This window comes from Cavia porcellus, unplaced genomic scaffold (assembly GCF_034190915.1).
Source record: "Cavia porcellus strain 051 isolate PalLab524CR breed Dunkin Hartley unplaced genomic scaffold, mCavPor4.1 scaffold_4, whole genome shotgun sequence".
Lineage (NCBI taxonomy): Eukaryota > Metazoa > Chordata > Mammalia > Rodentia > Caviidae > Cavia > Cavia porcellus.
In genome coordinates, this window is record NW_026947487.1 from 105,432,120 (window position 1) to 105,454,999 (window position 22,880).

The following is a 22,880-nucleotide window of genomic DNA, read 5'->3' on the forward strand; positions in this document are numbered from 1 at the left end:
AGAAAATGGGCTATTCAGCCTTGAAAAGGAATGTAGTTCTGACACATGCCCTGGATGAATCTTGAAGTCATTATGCTAAGTGAAACACAGAAGGAAAAACACATAAGTCCATTTATATAAAGTGCCAAGAATGGTCTTGGCCATAGAAAAGGTGGGTAGAGTAGGAGTTGCCAGGAGATGGGAGGAGGGGGAAATGGGGAGTTAGGAGTTAGCTCACGGAGTTTCAGCTTGGACACGTGAAAAAGTGCTAGAGGGAAATGGAAGTGATGGTTGCAGTACATCATTAAAATAGTGTTTTATGTCATATATCTCTTACCACAATCTCCTAAAAGTGTCACACAGCTGTATTAAATGAATAGAAAGATATTTATGATATATCATTTCATACAAGAAAAAGCCATACTTATTTGTAATCTATATTAGTTTGATATTGCTTCTATAACAAATAGCCACAAACCTAGTGGCTTAAAACTAAACAAATTTACACTTTTACAGTGCTGGAGGTCAGAAGTCTAAAATGGGTCAAGCAGGGCTGTGCTCCTTCTGGAAACTCCAGGGCACAATCCATTTCCTTGGCTTTTCTGGCTTCTAGAAATAATGCCCTATCCTGGTTCAGAATCCTTCCTCCTTCAAACCAGTGGTGTAGCATCATTCTGTCTTTTGCTGCTTGTGCTGCCAAATCACCTGCTCCAACTCTAGCCCTTCTGCTTCCAGCTTCTAAGGATGTTTGTGATTAGGTTGAGCCCACCCAGATAATACAGGATATCTACATTAAGAGCTGTAAATTGATTCCCTCTGCAAAGTCTGTATTTTCTATTCAAGATAATATATTTGCAAGTTCCAGGAATTAAAACATGGACGTCTTTGGGGGCTGTTTTTCATAACCCATTTATTTTATATGAAATATAACTAACTTAGTTATGTATATAAATTTGATAAGCCTCGGCTAGCTATGATCTCTCTATATGAGTACATCATAGATCTGTTTTAAAATGAAAGTGCTTTGTAATGAGGGGGAGAAATCAACATAGGTTATTCTTTAAAGAAGTCTTCCTGTTAGAATCAGAGACAATAGGATCTCCAAGGTTTTCTTTTTGGTTTTTTAGGGTGTTTTAGGGGGGTTGCTTGTTTGTTTGTTGTTTTTGTTTTTCTTTTGGTACCGAAGGTCATGACGTTACATTTACCAGGCAGGTGCTTATGCCACTGAGCTAAATCCCAGCACCTCCAAGGTTTTCAAGACTATGTGATAAAATCTGTCTTTAAAACTGAAGAGCGAGCGAGGATGGGGTTGTGGTGCACAAGCACATGAGTGATAGGATTAGGACGAGGTTCAGGGCCCTGACGCTGGGCTCAGATCTGTCTTCTGTATGCTGCCACCTCCTCTGGCCCACTTTATAGGGGCTTGTTCTAGAGACTTCGTCTAGGACACTGAGCAAATGAGAACTGTGCAATTCTCTGCCCTGGTCTTTTCTATAGGAAAGACGGCCAACGCTGTCAGCATAGCCAAGTACTACAATGCAGCCTGCTTGAGCATTGACTCTGTTGTCCTGGAAGCCATATCTGACAGCAGCAGTATCCCTGGGATCCGGGCCCGTGAGCTGTGCATCAGAGCCACCATAGAGCAGTCCATAAAGGAAGGAGAGGACTCTAGTAAGTCCACATTTGCCCTGACTTCTTGTTGTCAAGGGACCAGCACCCCTGCAGATCTCACTCGTCTTCTCTGTGCCCCACTGAGCTTCCTCCCACAGCTGGTCCAAAGAAGAACTTTCTCCCCCAAGCATGGGCAGGTCTCCGGCCCTGCCTGATGCAGATGTGCTCTTGGCACTTTAGTGAACACAAACAGGACAATGAATGAAAAGACACTGAGCAGGCTGACACCTGGAGGAGAGTGAACACGGGGCTTTTTCAGCATGAAGGCGAATAATGTTGCAGCAGAAGATCCGCTTTCTGTGAAAGAGCAAATTTGGGATGAGTGGGTTCGAACAAGGCAGTTTGGGGAAGCTGCTACAGAAATGGGCTTTTGAAGGAGCAGGAGAATATTAATAAGCAGAAATCAGAGAAGACATTCCAGACCAAGAATGCAAGAAGTTGCTAGCACTGTGTATCAGGAATAGGGATTTGCAAGTTGAGCTCAATCATAATTGACCTTCATTCGGAATTGGGGTTTTATTGAAAGAGGAATTGGAGTAGATTTCACACTGTGGTTTCCCAGCAGTCAGAAAGTTGTTGTAGATACGTAGCTCTTGTAATGTCTTGTTAAAGGAAGTAACAATAAAACTGAAGATGGCTGGGTCTGGACCAGCTGACCCCAAATGTACCTGCATATCAAAGAACTAAAGAAGTGGCAGGCATTCAAGGTCAAAGAAAGATTTATAGTCACAAAAATTAAGAGGAGAATGGTATCATTTTCCCAAGTAGGGAAAGCAAGAGGTAGAGGAAGTTTGTTGCAGAGGAAATGAGTTGAGTTTTTGCATCTCACAGTAGTGAATGAGTCCTGGTGTGGCTGCCCCACAAGACGTCAAGAATCTTGGCTTCTTCAGATCATCTGAACTACTATAGAGCAGGGAAGCATTTGATCAGTGGAAAAACACTGTATGCAAAGCAGAGTGCCTGCTCAGAGCTAGATTCTTTTTATATAAATAGTCAGAAGAGGGTGCTATGCACAGGGAAAGGCCAGAAGCTTATGGAAATCATAGGAGAGATTCCATGGTGGTCAGTGAAGGTCAAGGCTGGACAGGAGAAGCAGGATCCACAGTGAAGTGGGTAGGCACCAGGCTGGGCAGGCATTGGCAAGGCAAGATCACAGGTGGCAAATGCTTGTGATAGAGGCAGGCAGAACCTGGAGGGATTTGTGGACATGGCGCATGGGTGAGCATGGCCAATGCAATCATTCCAGCAGGGGCTAAGGGATTCATCCTCTGTAACCTCCTACCAGGTGCAGGACCAAGTATTCATACCTGTAATCAGCTCCTGGGGGAGGGAAAGAGGAAGTCACTAAAGGATAGGGCAGGGTAAGTTGTAGTGACAACTCTCGAGATCATTCTAAGGGCTTGTTTGCTGAAATGGTCACCAGAAGCAATGAATATTCATGAATCTCTGTGAAAACTAGAAAGGCACTGATGCTGCCTGGCATGCAGCTGCATTGCACCATTTCGGGAGGATCAAGAACATCGGCTACGCTCCTGTTCTCCTACTGGGGCACACATCCCATCCTTGGAGCCCCAGGGGACAGGAAGAGACAGGGCCAGTGTAAGGGGTTCTGCTAGCACACTCAAAGACTAGAAGGTGACAGGAGTTCACCATAAGGCAAAAGGCACTAGAGCAGTGGTTTTTTCAGACAGCTTTTAAACAAATGGAATTTTGGAAGGGAGCTTCTCAGAGTGAGTGGGGAACTTAAAAGATAATTAGAAAAAATTCATCCTAAATCCATGCTGTCGATGGTGCATTTATTACCGAGCTTTTTTTTTAAATCCATTTGAATGATTCCACTGAGGACGGAGAAGGTCCTATGCTAATTCATTGGCTTCACCATTGCTTAAAACCTCAAAAAGTCAGGTGCGGGGTTTCGGAGGCAGGGTCATAGTGTAGCCTCAGTTTCAGAAATTACCCTCTGGGCTAGAAGAGAAAGTGGATGCAGACTGGCCGGTGCTTATTGGAAAGATGAGCAGTAAAGATCCCAGAACCCCGGGCTCAGCTATCCACTGACCCATCTTCACCCCTTGGTTGGTGGAGCCTCTTTTCCACCCTAGCTCAGTCAGTTGTATGGTAATGACACAAGGTTTCCGAGTGCTGTACCTGCTGTCGTTTTCTTCTTATCCCAAGGTGACTTTTAATAAAACATTTGCCCTCTCCTTATAGCCCAGGAGGCTTCTGGGGGCCAAAGTGCCACAGTGCAGTCACGACAGAGCAGTGAGAATTTGGGCAAGTTCACCTCAGAAATCACTCTGGTGACCCCGGACAGTAAACCTGGAAGGAGCATGCGTGGGAGCATGTTATTCTCCAAAAGCAAGCCAGAGAGCCATGGTTCTGGGTCACAGAAGCAGCACCACCAGCACCAATCTGAAACACCACAGGTACCAACTGGGGCTCTCCAGAAGGAAGTTGGGATCCTTCCTCCTCCTCTTCCTCTTTCTCCTCCTCCTCCTTCTCCTCTCCTCCTCCTCCTCCTCAGGATCCTGAAACCAGGCTGGAGCTCTTCATTTCTAAGGATGTTCCTGCCAGGACAGCCTGATCACTGGCCAGTTCACCAGCTAGGACCCAGCAAGTGCCTTTTATGTTACAGCACTGGGGTGGGAGCAAGAGAGATGATCATAAAGACATCGAAGTCCCTGAACACAAGCTACACTGATGAAAAGTGTAATGAGGCAGATAACAACTCTTGCAAATAATTGCAATAAAATAAGATCAGTGATAAGGGAGGATGTAAAAGGAAATAGGTTGAACCATAGGAAATGGCCAATATTCAAGCACTTTGGAACTCCACAGAGCAATTTCCTGCAGTTCACCCTAGTACTAAAGGAATATTAAGGGTAAAACCATTAATATAAGTGGAGACAGGGCTGCAGAAAGAGTTATGAAAAGTTATGAAGAAGTCACAGAGTTTGCTTGACATGCTGAGGGGCTTAGAGAGCCATCTCAGAAAACCGGCAGGTGCGAAAGCCAGAGATAGTAGGTAAGATGAGTAATGAGTTGCTAAGTGGATAAATGAAGTCAGATGAGTACAGACCTTTAAGATGTTTGAAAGAAAGGGGGAAAATACAGGGGTAGCTGTTAGAGGGGCAAATCGAAGGTCAAGGTCCATTCTCAGAAAGGAATTAGAGGCACAAGCAGCTCTGTAAGGAAAAGAGCTCCTAGAGAAGCATGAGGCAATGACCCATCCAAGAGAAAATAAGATCCCAGGAGAAGGAAGGATAGGATTAAGCATAGTTAAAGGACAAGGGAAATAGCTTCCTCTGGGATTAATAAAGTAAAAACAGATACAGCTAAAGGGGAGAGAAGCAAGTTGGACAGTGGGAGTTGGAGAAGATGTTGAAGGGCTCTGTGAGTGTGAGGAGGCGTGGTCTTTTCAGCAGGAGGCCATGAGGAGGCTGGGGTTGCACAGCATGCTGGAGGACAGCAGCAAAGCACCAACGGTCTCACTATGGATACTGTGAGAAAACGGTGACGGACAAGGAAAAAAATAGTTGATGAAGGTGACAACCTGACAAGCATAACTTCACAGTTGCAAGATTTCTCAGCAGCACTGTCAGAGGCAGCAAAAGAAGAAGTTGCTATTAGTTCAGAGAAAGGGGTATGGGTGTGGGGCTGAAGGGGACATCGGTGCTGGGAGTCCAGCTTAGGTAGAGAAGGAATTAAGAAGAGGACAGGGAGTGGGGGAAGCAGGTAGAGTCTGGGATCCCAGGCCTCTTACAGTGGGAGAAGGCTGCAGCAGTAGCTGGAGAGGGGGTGCTTCAGAGAGGGTTGCTGGGGTGGATGGAGATCAGTGTAGCTCTTTGTAGGAAAGGAAGCCCATGCAGTGGGTAGACCAGATGGCTGTGTCACAGCTGTAGGCCCAAAAGGAGATCTGAGAGTTGGACTGGGAAGATGGTTGGTATAAAGTGTTAGGTCCTGATAGGAAAGGAGGCCTGCATGTTAGAGGGGAAAGTGGGTGGAGCAGAGGTGAAGCCCACAGAAGGGATCTGCAGGTTGGATGAAGCATCCCATTGGGATGGATTTCTGCCCTCCGCTTCTACTTCACATTCTTTGACTACCTTGCAAAGTGAAATGACATTGACTTTATTTTTCTTTTGGAGCACCTTTTAACCTTCTTTTCCAAGATCCAAAAAGGTGTTCATGCATAAAGTAAAATTCACATTTGTTATGAATAGGGGGTAATGGCGAGTCGTTTTCTGGGGTTGGGTTCTGTTCACATGGAAGTGAACTATGGAAAATATTTCCAAAGTAGCTGAAGATCCCAATTCCAACTACAGTTTCCACTCAATAAATAGGAAACTTAAGTTCAAAGTAGAAATGGATCATCATGAAACCCCCCCTCCCAAGTGGCTGCCTGCACTGCTCCAGTGTGACAGGACTCCAATGGTGAGACCACAGAGTCCCCATCAGAGTGCTTCACTCAAGGACAGGGCTGTTTGGTTTTCTTGAAGCTCTAACAACTACAATTTTGGTTGGAATAGGTCATGTTTATTTCATGAAGATATGGCCTGTAACGTAAGGTCTTTCCAGGAAACATGTTAGAAATCCTGATCGTTTGAATAGCATTTAATCCAACATTCTTGCTTCACAACATTCTTCCTCCAAGGAATTGCTCCTCTGATTGCCTCCCCATCCTCATGCCCCTCCCATTGTCTTCCTCGGCAAATCCAGTGAGGCCTTTGTCTCCACCACCCACTCCTAACCAGCTTCCCCACTGCTCACCAAGTTCCAGCCATGCTGGGTCCCAAGAGCACCCCAAGCTCCACATGTACACTCATACTGTGCCACAAGCTCTCTCTCAAAAAAAGCCCATCTCTTTTATCTCATCTCATTCTCTCCGTCACATTGCCCAGGTTACACATCATCACCCTGGCCTGTTGCTGAATCCCTAGTCCCTGAGGAAGCACAAGGCATGATGGGTAATCGGTAAATGGAATGAATGAGCAGAGATGTGCAGGACCTCCTACCATATTCCCACTTTAAGTTTCCAGTGGTTCTTTAAGGAAGACAGGAGCTTTCCATTTTACAAGGCGGTCCCCATTTTACCGATGAGGAGCCTGGGAAGGCCATATGATTTTCTCAAAGACACATAACTTATAGATGTAGGCGTTGTGAAGACACAAAGCTGGATTCTGACTCCTGGTCCTTCTCCCTCTCAACAGGTCCCCTCCAGCCCTCTGCTGGGGCCGACCCAACGCCGGCTCAGTGTCAGTGCCAGTATCGGAGGAGAGACGGGGCTGACGAGCTGTGTGTTTCCCGATGAGCTTCTGACACAGATCTTGACCGAGAGGATACAGGTGCGTGGTGTCCACCTGCACAGAACCCTGGGACTTAGCGCTTAAACATCATCACTATGTCATGAGCTGAAAGTCTAGGCCATGGGTGACACACAGCAGCTCAGAACCCTGAGTAGGGACAATGAGTTCTGATCTCTAGTGAGACACCACGTTTGCATTACTTCTTCATCGACAAAGTCTTGCTACCAGATAAAAACAATGCCATGTGAATTAAAGGGTGTTTCACAGAGCTGATCTGCATTCTGACACCAGCTTTTTGTCTCATCAGAAACCTAAAGATCATTTCCTGGATGGTAGTGCCAGAGTCTGGACCACACTTGGGGTACTATTCTTCAAGGTTAACATCACCAAAGTCATCACACTTCAGGGCAGTAAGGCCACAAAGAAAAACACCACGCCTCCACTCGGGCTCTGCTACTGATCTGTCTGCCCATGGGAGCAGCTTTGCTCTGCATCTTATTTTCCTGCACCTCAAGAATCTTCCTAAACCCTTACATTCACATTTTGTCTGTCCCTTTATCCTTCAGAGATGGAATAACTCCTGTGCTCCACAGTTGTGTCATTAAGACCTTTTGTGGCTGATTAGATATTTTTATTCTTCCTATTTGTTTCACAGCAGTTCTAGGTTTAGCTAGCAGAGGTAAACCCGTGATGTTCCCATCCACTGCGGCCCGCTAGGTGTGCAAACCCCACTGAGGCACCAGTAAAAAGCCCAGCAGAAGCGCCAGCGGCTCTCTCTGTGGCCCTGGTGACCAACTGTCTTGCTGTCTCTGGTTCCAGCTGAGCGACTGCTACCGAGGCGTGGTGTTTGATGGCCTCGACACGCTCTTTGCGCGGAGCGCGCACGCCGCCCTCCTCTGCCTGCTGAAGGCCATCGGCAGCCGGGAGCACATCTACGTCCTCAACATGGCCCAGGATTACACGGCCATGAAGGCCCAGGAGAAGGCCAGAAAGGAGCAGGAAGGCAAGGCCCCCAAAGCTTCCCGGGCTGTCCTCCGGGGCCCTCACTGGCCATTGCTTTCCTTGGCTTTTCAACCTGACCCATAACCCACCAGCTCTCATGCAGTGTGCAGCTTTCCCGCCTGCTGTCTCATTGGCTCCGCGCCTCCAGCCTAGGAGGTGGCCCCGGAGATTCTCATTGCTTCTTTGCTGAGAGGGGACAGAGACAGAGCAGTCCTTAGAGGATGTGTGGAAAGCTGGACCCCTGCTCCCCGGCAGCTGATCACCCTGTCCCTCCCTGTCCTTCCCTCACCTCTCCCTAATTACAGCCACATGGCAGAGCTTTCCTGTGTTTGCTGGCTTGGTTTAGGCCACTTGTATTTCCTGTATAAGTGGAGAGACTGGCAGAGTCCTTTTTTTCTTTTCTTTTCTTTTTCACTTCAAATGTTTACTTTTCAAAAACAGCTAATCGAGTCACATGGTAAAATACTCAAAGGGCATAAATGACATGATTTCTTTTCCTTTCCTAGTCACTCTATTACTATTCTCTAAGCTCAGTTTTTATATTCAGTTACTTGTCTGTCTTAGCTGTTACATGAGAGTCTATATATGTGCGTGTATGTATACATACAAGTACACACATGTATATATACACACACACTATAGCAATTTAATCTTATTCCATTGTAGGAGCTGCTAAATAGCCTTGCAAGATTGTTACCTTCAGGTCTGTTGCTGGAACTTGAAATCTGCAAGACAGGCAGCTGGGAAAGGAATATGGATATAATATAGGAGATAATGAGCTGGAACAAATCAACAGGGCTGGACTCGTGTAGACTGATTAGAACTCTGTCAGTTCTCACTGCATCTGGCTCAGTAGTGCAAGTGTCTGGTAGAAAAAGCTCATAAACATCATAGTGCTGGATGCACACCTGGGGACTGGTAAATTCTACAATCTCTACATTATCTTCTGTGTGCCTGGCACTCTGTAAGACAATTGTACATGTTAGGTCATTTAATCCTCACAGTAACCCTATGAATATTGTTGTACCCATTTTACAGATGAGGATAAAGAGGGTCAGAGGAATAAGTCCTCCTGGGGATTGTAGTGAACAACTGTAATCTCAGTCCTCTGGGAGATTGATATGGGAGGATCACAAGTTCGACTCCAACCCCAGGCAACTTAGCTTATTTCTTACAGTTCTGGAGGCAAGGAAGTCCCAGATCAAGTTGCTGGTGATACAGTGTCTGAGGAAGGCAATTTTGGTCCTAGAAGGTGTCCCCTGATGAGCCCTCACCCTGACAGAGGGGCAAACAAGCTCCCTTGGGCCTCTCTCATAAGGACACTGATCCCATTTTTTTAGGCCCTACACTCATAACCTCATCACTCCCTAAAAACCCCACCTCTTAGTGCTGTCCTTTTAGGGGTTAGGCTTCCACCTATGAATTTGGGGGTACAACAAACACAAACTTGGTGACTTAACATAAACTCATTGCCTTACAGTTCTAGGTCCAAAAGTTCTCACCAAAGTTTTAGCAGGGCTGTGGTCCTTTGGAGGCTGTTGTAGGGGATTCTAAAGGCCGCCTGCGTCCCTTGGCTCATGTTCCCTTCCTTGCAGCCCTTTGAACTGTGCTTCTGCTGTCATGTCACTTTCTCTGACCCTGACTCTCCTGCCCCTTTCTTACAAGGACCCCTGTGATTAGACTGGGCCCACCCAGCTACCCCAGGACAATCTCAAGATCCTTAATTTAACCACATCTGCAAAACCCCTTCTGTCATAGATGGGCGAGTTCCAAGGACCAGGGCGTGAGCATGTTTAGGGGCCACCATTCACCAACCACAGGTGGAAACTAAGTTTGGCATCGTGGGAATTAAGGAGCGCCAACAGGAACTAGGAATGCCAGCCTCCCACCTGCCACCGCTCACTGTCAAAGGCTGTGCCAGCAGAGAGCAGAGTGGTTGCTGGACTTGACCTCCCCTCCCCTGCCCCCCAACTCACCCCTGCAGAAAACAAACGCAAGAAAGAGCTGGAGAAAGAGAAGATGCGTCTCCAAAACATGGATGAGGAGGAATATGACGCCTTGTCAGAGGAAGAGAAAAACAGGTTCGACCGAGAGATTCAGCAGGTGCTCCGAGAGAGGAAGAAGAGGTGGGCACCAAGGGCTGGCCAGACAGAGGCTGCTCCCCTGGGAGGAGCTGCTGGGGAGACGGGGCACATTCTCAGCTCAGGTCATCTTGGGGGAGGGCAGCGATAGCAGAGAGTGGAGAGCAGAGGGTGGACAGCGAGGAGACCCCTCAATGGGGCGCTGATCGCTGTAACCTTTCAGGGTGTTGCCCACTTTCTTCTCCGTCCTCCTTGCTAGGAGATTTGGGAGACAGCAGGAAGCTTCCATATGTCATGGCTGGCCCTGGGGAGGGGCTGGTGGGCAGGGTGCTATCTCCGCACCCCCCCACACACTGTCTCCCATGGCAATTGTCCTCTAGGTGGGAATTATCAGCCTGTGCACCTACATGTTCACAGTTGGGACCCAGAGTCCATTCTCCTAACAGGGTATAGGTTCTGCTCCCCAGAACTCATTTCTCCCATTCTCCATGCCATGCTGTTGCCCACCCACTGAGGCCTGCCTGCCTCTCCCATGTGATCCTTGGCCTGGGCAGTTCTCTCGATGCCCCAGGCAAGCCCAGAGCCAACAAGCTCAGCCATCTTTCCTGCCCCCATGGGGATCACATGAGAATAACCAGATCTCTCCACAACACCTAGAGCACTGGAGACTTGGGGCTGCCAGCTCAGCTATGTCAGAGATTTAGGCAGAAAGCAGGACACAGCTACTCTCCTCCTCACATATTCACACATGGTGGGGCTGGCTGGTTCTACCCTGGGCCACCAGCATTGGAGGAGACAGAGCCGAGATACCTACCCACAGTGGGACTTGCTTCTCTCCTCTCTCTCTCTCTACTTCTAGACCCCTCCCACTGGCCCCAAAGGAGTTCTATGTCCCCTTACCCCTACAGCACATGCTCTTCGTTAACTCTTGCCTGACCCATTGTAGAAATGTCCAGTTCTCCAAAGGCACAACAATCCCTAGCTTTGGAACTCCCAAAGACACTCTTTGTCACGCAGGCTGCTGCTTCCAGATATTCAAGGTGGACTTAGATATGCAAATTTGATCCATAGAGCTCAAAAATGAGTTGAGTCATACACACACACACACACACACACACACACACACACACACCATGAAGGATCATGAGTTAGCCTCGCTGGGCAGGCCAGAAAACCACAGCCAGGAAGAACTAAAGGTTTCTGGAGATGAAGAAATGGCCTAGAGAATCCAGAAGTGCTGTCCCCTGCCTTGTTTGTACTTGAGCTCCAGGCTTGGTGCCCTCTCTGCTATTAGCAGCAGGGGCAGGCATGGCTGGATGCACAGCAGAAAGGGAAAGAAGGAGAGAGGAGAGAGCATCACCTTCCCAACCGGCAAAGCAGAGGACTGCTATCAAAATACCACTTCTTATTGTCCCAACATCAGACGTGACAATGTAGGAGACTGGGCCACATCTGTTACTAGAACAGTTTTGGAAAGTGGTTTATCAAAGGTTAAGCTTATTTCCAGCCCTGCCTTACTCTCCTATGAGACAAGATTGGAGTAGATTAGTTGAAAATTCCTCTTGGTTGTGTGCAATTTAATCAGAGATTTACTGAATGAACGTTTAAAGACAGAGGGAGGTCTTTCTTTTCTTTCTTTCCTTCTTCCTTTCTTTCTTTTTCCCCCTTCCTTCTTCACTCCTTCCTACTTAGCCAGCTTTTGTTGTTCATTCTTTTTCATGCCCCAGAAGGCCCTATGCAGGGCCCCTCTTCCTGCCAATCCCCGAGGGTGGGCAGGGGCTTGGGCAGGAGCTCTGAATGCTGTTTCCTGTCTGGTTCCATGCAGAGAGCTGGAGCGACTGGCCAGAGAGATGCAAGAAAAGAAGCTACAGCAGGAGCTTCTGCGACAGAAGGAAGAAGATGAGCAGAAAAAAAAGATCAAGAAGCCCAAGCAAGGCCCGGTAAAGGAGGAGCCTCCCGCAAAGAAACCGCAAGCAGCAAACAAGCCGGTAACACCTGCCCCTGCTCCTCTAATAGCACACCCCCAACCCAGCACATGTCCCTCCAGAAAGCTGGATACCCACAGCATCTTGGCCCCCTACCCACCCTGCAAGGCCAGAGAGATGAACCCCACCACAGCACAGAGGCGAAGTCACAGCTGCAGACCCCCACCCAATTGTGTCTGCCAGAGCCCCAGCTCTTTCCTCTGGCCCTGAAGGTCCCCGGATGGTGCTAAATAGGTTATTGTTAAAAGTTTGCATCCAGGAAACCACAAAGTCTGTGCAGCCTCTGTGCTCCTCCTTAATAACAGTCAAGCAAAATGCTCTAGCATAAGCCTCTCCTTGCAGATAAAGGCCACAGGTCTATCAGCCTGAAATGCTTGCAGTCACATCCCCACCCACTGTACCACAGGAAGGTCTGTGTAGCTAAAGCCACCTTCCTGGTGGTGACTGTGACCGAGGGGTGTGGCAGGCTGGTGTAGGCAGCTGCTGCTTTAGGACCTTGACTTCTAAGGGTGGAGCTAACACCAGACTTTCAGACAAGATGCAAACCAGTGCATGACAAGTGACCGCAGCCGAGTACACACAAGGGCAATCCTGGTCAGACAGATCTAAGGGAAGGGAGCAGGGTCTCGGGATGTGGAACTGGGCACAGACTGTAGCTGCTTGGTGTTGCTGTCCCAAAGGAAGCGCTTGACCCTCAGGCTGAGAGTAAAGAGGTACCCAGGGGAGGATCACAGGGACTGATCCCTGCCTCTCTACCTGCTGTGGCTCATGAAGCCAGGAGGGAGAATTTGAGTGACTTTATGGTCAGATATTATTCTTGCAATTAACTGAGCCCATCTCTTACTTAGAAGAAGTTCAGAATAATCTGTATGGCAGTTATTTTGTGTTTAAATGGCAGCCTTTCATTCATCATGAAAAGGCTTTTGGAACACAGTTAACCCTAAATCATGCCCCTGACTGTCATCTCACTCTCCACTGGAAATTGGTTGGAACACTTAAGAGAGAGCATGTAGATTTCCCCTCTCTGACCCTCAGCTCAAGGGACCCCAGCTTGAGTACTCCCCACCACACACAGCCCACTACTAGATACTGGCCAGTTACCTTCGTGTGTGGTGCTGACCATGGTCTGCAGAGGAGGGACCGCCTCTGTCACCTATTTGGGAACAAGCTTGTAGGTCATCCAAGCTCCACGGGAAACTCAATTCCCTTATCCCTGAGCGCACTTCTTGAGACTCTTCTGGGATTATGATAGTATCCTGCTCCGAGAGCACTATCTCAGGAAAATCTTCTAAGACCAATTATAGTCTCCAGAAGTGAGAAAAGATGCCCAGGTGCCCAGGCAAAAGGACGGCCTGAAGAGTTCCCTGCTTCTTCATCAGAAGCCATTGGCACCACCCGCCTCCCAGGCTCCTTGCTTTTTTAAGATGTACTCATGTTCAAGAATCGCACACCTTTAAAAAGAAAAAGGTCTCCATCCACTCTCATGCCCCTGACTAGCAAGCACTCTGTTTTCCTGTTTCCTTCATAAAGTTTTTCAAGAATGATCCTCCTGTCAGTTCCACCTGAACACCTCCTGCTCACCCTTCACCTTCTCTGCCCGACTTCAGTCCCCATCCTTCCCTCCCATCGAAAGCCCTGGAAGCCTCCATGTCCAGATCCAGTGTGCACCATTCAGCCCTTGACACACGTGGCTTCCTTCCGTGGAATTTGTACTGTTGACTGTTCCATCCTTTGAATGCTTCTTTTTTAGTCATCCACACCTTAGACACAGATCTTTTCCTCTGGCATGTTGTCTGGCTCACTCTTGGTTTAGCAACATCTACTCTGTTGTTTAAGCTTCCCTGCAGTTCTTGATTTTGCTACTGCATTAGAAAGTCATCAATTCTTTTTTTTTATTTATTTAAAGAGAAAAAAGAAAGGACATAAAAAAAACAAAGCAGTGAAAGGGTACATGTAATACAGAATTTCAAGAAAAAAAAATATACAGTACGAAATCACCAGTTAATAGGTTACATATTATCTTCCCAGAAACAGTTGCCCATATTACTAAATTAAAGCATATAAAGTGGACATTCATACAGTGAGATTGGAGACAGTTCCGTTCAATGATCCAACAACAGCTCAGTAATACGGTTTTCCATCCTACACACTCAAACATACATGCGGTTATATCCCTTAGTCCACCTTCCTTTCCTCTCTTTTTTTACAATAACAATTACACTTTTTGGGTTTTATTACTCCCACAGTTCTTATTACCTTTTTTGAAGAGAATAAAACCAAACGTGACTAAGCAAAACAGAGTCAGTTAGAATAGAACGGTGGGCATAGTACATGATGCAAAAATAGAATACCAGGTGATCAAAAGTGGTTACCATAGTGCTTCTTGCTATTTTTAAATTGAGTTGCCCATCTCATCAGGTATAATAGAATTGATCAAAATGGTACAGAACAAGATCAATAAAACCTACACTGGAGACCTTACAGGACTTCAAAAAAAGATAATAGTCAAACCATAATGGGCATCATAGTATATCTTATTGCCTTCAAAGTGGTTGCCTATACCCTCTAACTTGATACTATCAAACAAAATAGAATATAGTATAATCAGACAGAACAAGATGGGGAGAGCAATACTGGGGTTCAAATCAGGTTAATAGGAAAACAAAAAAGTTACTATAATATATCCCGCTATTTTTTAATTTAGTTTTCCCTTAATTAAAAAAAATGAGAAAAATAGATTAATTTAAAAAGGGTGGAGATTGAGATAAAAGAGGACATTATAACAGAACAACGCAGGTCAGAACTGAACAATTTAAGCATCATTGTGTTTCACCACCAGATAATCTAACATAATAGTAGTCACCATAGTGCCTCTTTCCTTGAATTATTTGAGTATAACTTCGTATGCTATAGCATCAAGCATATCAAGACAGTGTGAAGCCATTCAAGAGAATGAAAAAATTACAGGGTATTTAGAACCAGCTAATAGAAAACGAACAATGGTTTCTATTCTCTTTGTCTATAAAAAAATTTTGTTTATACTATCGCATATAGTAAAATATAGTAAGATACAACATGTTAAAACCAGTGGAAACAGATGTACAGCAGCTTGATGGGACTTCAAAACAAGATGATATTAAATCAGCACTAGCTTTTATGTTGTGTTGTTTTCTTCAAAATAGCTATTCGTACTATTTTGGTTCTCTTCAAAATTCTCCATCTTCTCTTGTAATTCCGCCTACTTTTTTTTATTAAAGTCGTTGTCTGACAGCACCAATACACAGCCGCTAGGGTGTTCTCTGTCTTTTGTTCTTGGCTTATAGTCACATGATCTTGTCCCTTTTTTGCCAGATTATTTTTCTTATTGAACAGGAAAAACTGTAGAAATAATTCAAGGCTGCAAATGATGCTCTCTCTCCCCAGGCAGAATTGCTGTTTCAGTCTGGCCGACAGACAGTGCAGGGGTAGCAGAGATCTTAAGTACTGAAGTGATTTAGAACTGGGCTTCAGCCCCTGGCAAATTAAGGCTGCTGCTGGTTGAGCCTTCCTCCCGAGGTGGCACCTTTCAGGGTCCTAACCCAAAAGCCCCTAGGACAGACCAGGACCTCTTCCCCTTGACTCACCTGAGGGCTCATCTTTGAGCCCCTCCTCTATGAGTCTGTTGGAAACTTTGCCCAACTTCTCAGCCATGCTTTCCATTCCAAATGCCCAAGAAGGAAAAGCAGGCCAGTAATGGGCCACCTCTCTCTCTTCCCCTCCTTTCCCAGACCTTAGATCACAGCTCGTTACTGTCTTTATGGCTTTCCAGTGCCTTCAGATAAACACATACTTTTAAAAAAACATGAAGGAGTCTTACTTTGTGAGTACTGAGTTATATGACCTGATTTGTCTTTCTTATTCAACTACATTACGTGGCAATTTATATGTTACACTATTGAATCAATTTAGTTTAGGAGTAAATGTTTATGTGGGTTTTCTTTTACTTTAATTTTTTTCTTCTACATAAGAAGAAGAATGTAGTTGTTTCCTGTATTCTTGGTCATTCATGGTTTTCTTAAAAACTAGCCATTTATCGTTTTTAAATTTTTGAGCAGAAGGTAATTCAGGGTGTTGTGATCTTTTTAACTTCTTCTATATCTATAATTATTACCTCCTTATCAGCTCGTGTTATTTGTACCTTTCTCTCATATTCTTCCTGATTAATCTTTCTGGAAGTTTGTCATTTTGTTGTCTCTCCAAGATACAAATGTTGTCTCTCTGAATTACATATCTTCATGTTTGTTTTCTATATAATTAGCTTCTGTTCCTTTTTTTATAATTTTCTTCTTTCTGTTTATTATTCTTCAATCCTTGTCCTAACATCATATTAATGTTCAATCATTTTTATTTTCCAATTTATTAAGTTATAAAATCATTAAAGATAGATAAATTTCCAAACACCTAAGTATATCCCTCAATTGTCGATATTCAATATTTTCTTTGCTGTTCAATTCTATGTATTTTTTTTACTCTCCTTTATAACTGCTTCAGTAACCCGTGCATTATTTCAAAGTGTATTTTCTAATTTCTAAGGAACGGATTCATTGGCTTTGTTCTTCCTGATTTTAGAATACCATCTTCAGAGAACATGTTCTATATCGTATTGATCCTTCACTGAGGATTCTACATGATTTGCTGAGCTGTTCTATATGCCATCACATGTGATTGCTCTTTGTAAATACTCCACATATTAGAACAATATATGTATTTTCTTTCTGCGTCACATAAGTTCATTGGTCATGTTGTCAGATTCTTCCATACTCTTAGTAACTGATTGCCAGCTCCCAGCTGCTCTATACTAAGTTCCTACAGTCTCCAAAGTACAAGGCCTGCCCTCCCGGGTGCCCCTCCTGCACCCACCCAGTATCCGGGCAGCAGATCCAGACCAAGACCATGCAGTACGAGCCACATCGCTGCCCTCCCCACGAGAGCCAAAGGAAGGCACTAGGGCTCTTACCCCCTCAGATGACCAGGCCAGCTCTGTCGCATTGCTGCCGCCCCTCATGCATTGCTGATGCAGGAGGAGGGCAGGAAATGGGGGAAAGCCAGCCCCTGGCCCTCTGGATTCCAGGCTGAACTTAGCGGGGAGAAGAGCCACAGCTAAAAGCAACACTGGCGGTACCATAGGAAGTGATCTGCACATTGTACTGGACTTAATGTCACCAAAGAATGACTCAAAAAGCAATGGTGCCCACTTGAGAAATTCACAGAAAGGAGGAGAAAAATCAAAGCCCACCAAACAAGTTTGGAAGCCAACAAAAAAAAAAGAATAAAGTTGGCTTCTATATATCTACTTCATTGAATAAATACCATATTTTAGAACCAGAGGTTTGGCCGGATTTTACAGTCCCATTTGCTTCTAATAGTACCTGTTACATATAAAACCGGTGTGATTTTCATAACTTCACACCAACAGAACTCCATGGCGGGTATTAGTGTAAGTTTTTCATGTGTATTTACACATTTAATCTTCAGAGGTCTTCCAGAGGAGTTATTAATACTAACACTATATAGACAGGGAACAGAGAAGCTCAGTCTTTGCCCAGGGTCACACAGCAAGGCACCTGGGATTGAACTGCTACACCCAGTGACCTAGTCCAGAGCACCTGAAAGCAGATACAGAAAGCTCCAGTTCGCTGGCCTTTTCTCATTGATCACTCAGAATAGCAGCACTCAGCCAGGTTTGCATGTGAGGGTCACTATGCACAATGCCAGAGCCCAGCCAGATCCACAACCAAAGGACCAGGGGACAGACATGAAAGCCTCCAGCATGACTCTTAGGGCAAATCCTGGTGTGCATAAGAGGGTCCTGACTCCTACCAAGCCTTCTTAGGAAGCAAAATGTCCCCACGGTGTACCCTATGGAATTTGCTCACTTTAATAAATTATAAACATGGTTTATCTGTTTTTACTTTCCAGGCTTCTGCACCCACCAAACCTGTGGTCAAAACAGACTCGTTAGAAAGGAAAGTTTCTGTTAGGGAGCAAGCAACCCCTGAGAAGGAAGAAGCAGGCAAGAAAAAGAAAGCCATGGGCGATACCAGCATACCTGGGGCTCCTCTTGCCCAGGAGCAGCAAGAGGACAGTGAAGGGGACTTTCAAAAGGACATTGTTGACAAGCAACTGACCCAGAAGTTCAAGGCCTACGAGCTGACTCTGAAGGACATCCAGACCACCCTCGCGTACTGGGACCGGAAGCAGGGCATTCAGCTGCCTCCCCAGGGCATGGACGAGGTGCCCCACGAGCAGGATGACCAGCGCCAGGTTCCTTCCGCTGGCGGGCGGCGGGGCCGAAAGGACAGGGAGAGGGAGCGCCTGGAGAAGGAGCGGGCAGAGAAGGAGCGCCTGGAGCGGGAGAAAGCCGAGAGGGAGCGCCTGGAGAAGCTGCGGGCCATGGAGGAGCGGAGCGAGGAGGGGGAAGCGGAAGAGGATCACGAGGGGAAGAAGGACATAGGGGTGCCCTTCATCAGCATCCAGACTCCCGACTTCGAAGGCTCGAGCTGGAAGCAGGCCCTGGAGAGCGATAAGCTTCCCAAGGTGGACCAGGTACGTGTTCTTCTCCAGGGTGGAGAAGTTAACAAATGAGGCCACGGGTTCTGTGCTCATCATGATCAAAATGCATCCTTCTCCTTACATCTCCTCCATCCAGTTAATTTCCCATATTTCCATGAATATAATAATAGCTGGAGGCACCTCTTATTACTTGGCAAAAGAAAATCCATAGAGACTTCCACCAATCTACAAGATTCCATCTAGGGCTGAGGATGTAGCTCAATGGTAGAGTCCTTGCTTAGCATGCCTACAGCCCTGTGTTCGATCCCCAGCACTGGTTAATAAACTAATCAATCACCTAAACTAACCTCCTGAAAAGCTACTTGTGCAGTTAGTCTTTAGTAGTGACACCATTAGAGCTATGGGGTGGCAAAGCAGGTGGCTTTGGGATCAGACAAGAAATTCATCTAGTCCAGTAGTGGTTTACCTCCCTGGCCCAAAGAATGAGAAAGACAGGAGCACATAAAGGTGGTAACTTGCTATACTAACGGGCCACTTCCTGGTCCACAGAAGAGGCATTTGGATGGCTTACAGCATTTATTGGTGTGATGACAATACAGCAAATTGTGCTTGTTTTGAGAGCATTGGCCTTGGACTTCTGGGTCAGTTGCTTGTCAATGGTATCCTTTGGAAATTTCCTTTGCATTCCAGGCAGGAAGTTGTTCTAAATTTTCCGTCCATCTGCTCTGGAGATGGCGCATGTGTTTTGTATCAGAGCAGAATAGGAGAACCCTGCAGGGTTACATTTTTTCTCTCAAGTTGCTTTTTGGACTTCTCATTTTATTCCCATCCGCTCTGGCTGTTCCCACAACCTGTGCTTTGCTTTTTCTGTGCCATATTTGACCTGCTCTTTTAACTTTCTTTCGCCTTTGAAAGAGCATTTAAAGAAAAATTAACATGGAATCTGAAAATGAATGCAAAATCTCTATACTATAGACATCAGAACCTTAAGAGCTGGTCTGTTTCAATTAAACAGATTTAAGCTAAGTATGATGCCACATACCGTATTCCCAGCACTCTGAGAAGTTGAGGAAGGAGAATCACAAGTTCAAGCCCAGTCTGGGGAACATAGTGCCTAGCAAGACTCAGCCTCAAAATAAAAAGTAAAAAAGGCTTGCAGTGTGGCACAGTGCAAAAGTCTTAGTTCACTCCATTACTACCAAAAAATAAAAACAAATTTATTAGTACAGGGCCATGTGTCGTGTCAACCTGGCTCCTGTCCTAATTGGAATTTATGGTCCATTTGCAAAGACAGATGATTCAATAGTCCCAGTGAAGTGTATGAGTGGCTCTGAGGCCTGCAGACAGCATGGAGCCCACAGCAAACACCTCCAGCCCACCTACGATGCAAGGGTCCACAGGGCCCTGCAGAGCTGGGTCAAGGGCCTTTACTTCCTTCCCTGAAACATGCTCCTGACAAGAGTTTCCCAAAGAACACTGAAGGAAGGGGTCGTATGAGCCACCCTGGCATACCCATGGGCAGTGAAGACTTATCAGAACCTCTGCACAGGAAATTAACATAAGTCTTTGTCCTAGATCCTGGACATCTTGGGTCTGGGATCCTCTGGCCCACCCATTCCACCTCCTGCCTTGTTCTCCATTGTCTCATACCCTGGGAAGCGGCCACCCCTGGTCCCTACAGAAGTTCTCAAACTCTTCGTGTTTGTGGTCCCACCGGTCGACGACCTCTCCCTAATGGACGAGAAAAAAGAAATGGATGCAGAATCAGAACAGTCCACCACCATCCCCCTGTCAGCAAAGGTAAGGGATGTATGGCCACTTCTCCTGGGCTTGGCAGGACCTCAGAGGGCAAGAAAAGAAGGTCCCTCCCAGCGCAGCCACAGCTGAGTTGGCTGTGAGGACCTCCAAGCCTCCTCACACTGTGCCTTCCCCACATCCGACTGACCTCTTTCCCAAGGGGCTGCTGAATGCGAGGGCTTCTCCCTTCCAACTTTTGCCATTCCCAGGCAAGGCCTAGGAAACTTGTCACAATGCTCTACTGCAAGAAAAAAAAATAAGTAAAACTAGTTCTTATAATCCTTGCTACTGCAAAAAATCAATGTATATGAAAATACTGTGAATCTAGGATGATCCACACAGTGCATAGAATATAAGGATGGAAAGAATACTTTCCACCAGGGAAAGGGTAGATTATTAACAAAATTATAATGGAAGATTAGATACTTTGAGTAAAGTCACTTTTTATCTCCTTGCCTGGTGATATAATGAAATAAATTCCAGTCGTATTAATAATATATGTAATGAAAATAAAATCACGTAAAAGAAAATATATATACAAGTAATAGAATGAATCCCAAAGAGGTAGGGATTCCTACCCTACCTTCCCTGTCCTATCCTTCCCTTCCCTATCCTATCCTATTCCTACCCTATCCTTCCAGCATCGAACTCCAATGCTGGAAGAAAAGCTCTTCAGTCTAGTAGAATGGCAGCTTAAAATTATAAAAACAATGGTAGAATTAGACAGTCTCTGTTTTGTATCCCCAGTGGCTCACCACTGGGTACAAAGAGCAGACAGTGAAGGCTGTTAGGGGAAGGAGACACTCACACCAGCTGAAGCGTCACCCCTGGTGACTGGCTCAACTGCAAAAGGAGGAGGGTATTTTACAACACACAGCCCCGGCAGGCACCTCCCTAGCCAGGCAGAGGTGCTTTGCAAATGTAACCGTGGGTCAACCTGGTATCATCTGTCCCTCATGTTGGAGTATGAAGTACTTGGCATCACCTATGCATCAAATCAAGTTCTTAAACCTATTCTCAATGTATAGGAAAAACAGGGAGGAAAGGAATGAGTTAAATGACATTGTAAGAAGAGTCAATAAAATTCAGATTTCTCCAAGAAATCAACACAATCAAGGGGAACGGTGGGGTGTGAGAAGATCTAGGTTAAGACACTAAACCCTGGATTTGAGCTTCAGCACCACTACCCCTTAAAAAGATCTGAAAGTGTAATAACAAAAAATGGTTCTAAAAAGACATGCCTGAGACCAATACAAGCATCCCAGTGTGAGCTGTGTGCTAGGAGAGATTCTACCAGGAGCTGAGACCCCAGCCCTGCACCCTCCCAGTCACCTTCCAGCTTGCTCTAGGGCTTCAGTTTGTGGGCGCCAAGGAAAACACAGGTCTGGTTGCCAACCCATGAGGCTGCATCTTGCTGTGTCCCCGTGTCCAACACCTGCAGCTCCATCACCCCAGGCTGCTGTGAGCCGTAGGCATCTCTGTCTTTGTTGGTGCAGACATCAGAGGAGTATGTAAGACTTTGTGCTCATTCTTTGATTAAGGCCCAGGAGGAACAGGCCATCTCATCAAAATCAAGCAGACAGAAATTGAAAGAAAAACCTGAACCAATTCGAGAGACTCAGAAGGAGAAACGTCGCATGACCTTTGGCAAGAAAGTCCCTCCAGGGGGAACTGCTGGAACCATTGCTCCCCTGGCAGACACAGACCAGAACAACTTGGGCATGCAGTCCTCCCAGGAGAAATTTGTCAGGTAGGCCTCTCGACACCCGCAGGGGCAGACACTGAAGCCCCAAATCAAGGGTGCAGTGGTCACAGCAGCACAGGAATGCCACCATGCCTAATCCCAGCAAGACGGGGCCTCTCCAGACAGCAGGCCTGTCCTCTCTTGTTGGAAGGATGCGCTCTCACTTTAAAATCCTGTGTGGTCATTTCAGGCTGACTTACTTTCGGTGGATCGTGCCAGCCAATGGAGAGGTGACACTGCGAATCCACTTCTCTTCTAGTAATGTCGGGAACTTTGACCAGACTTTTAACTTTGAGATCCTTGGAACTCACCGGCAATACCAGCTTTATTGCAGAGGTGTCTGCACTTACCCATACATTTGCCAAGACCCAAAGTAAGTGTATTTGATTTTAAAAGGAAAGGTCAACTGGTACATTTTGGCTTTCCTGCATGGCACTTTGAACAAAGTCTCTCTTAATAATAACATGGAGCCCAGTGTGGGGGTGCACACCTGTAATCCCAACACCCAAGAGACTGAGGCAGGAGAATCACAAGTTCGAGGCCAGTCTGGCCTTCATAATAAAACCCTGTCTATAATAACAGCAATAACAATAACATGGAACAGGAACAGCATCCCAGACGCTCTTGCTACATGAGGCTTCTCAGTCTTGGACATTGACTAAAAGGTACAGGAATGACCTGATAACCCAAGGCAGTCCCATTCTGAGACAGATAAAATTGTGAGGGAGAAAAAAGTTAACTTGACAAGTTAGTTTGCTAATTTAATTAT

The 22,880-nt window shown here is 46.0% G+C and overlaps 1 protein-coding gene across 1 annotated transcript in view; it reads left to right on the forward strand.

Annotated features, from left to right (window-relative positions):
• The window catches only part of Hydin (HYDIN axonemal central pair apparatus protein), a 411,964-nt gene that overhangs the window by 297,768 nt on the left and 91,316 nt on the right, over window positions 1-22,880 (forward strand). Inside the window, exons 40-49 of the mRNA XM_023565963.2 lie at window positions 1,477-1,650; window positions 3,859-4,073; window positions 6,855-6,989; window positions 7,770-7,953; window positions 9,937-10,078; window positions 11,859-12,021; window positions 17,977-18,603; window positions 20,146-20,370; window positions 21,909-22,117; window positions 22,302-22,484. Coding sequence (XP_023421731.2) covers window positions 1,477-1,650; window positions 3,859-4,073; window positions 6,855-6,989; window positions 7,770-7,953; window positions 9,937-10,078; window positions 11,859-12,021; window positions 17,977-18,603; window positions 20,146-20,370; window positions 21,909-22,117; window positions 22,302-22,484 — 2,257 coding nt within the window. The remainder of the gene's footprint in view (window positions 1-1,476; window positions 1,651-3,858; window positions 4,074-6,854; window positions 6,990-7,769; window positions 7,954-9,936; window positions 10,079-11,858; window positions 12,022-17,976; window positions 18,604-20,145; window positions 20,371-21,908; window positions 22,118-22,301; window positions 22,485-22,880) is intronic.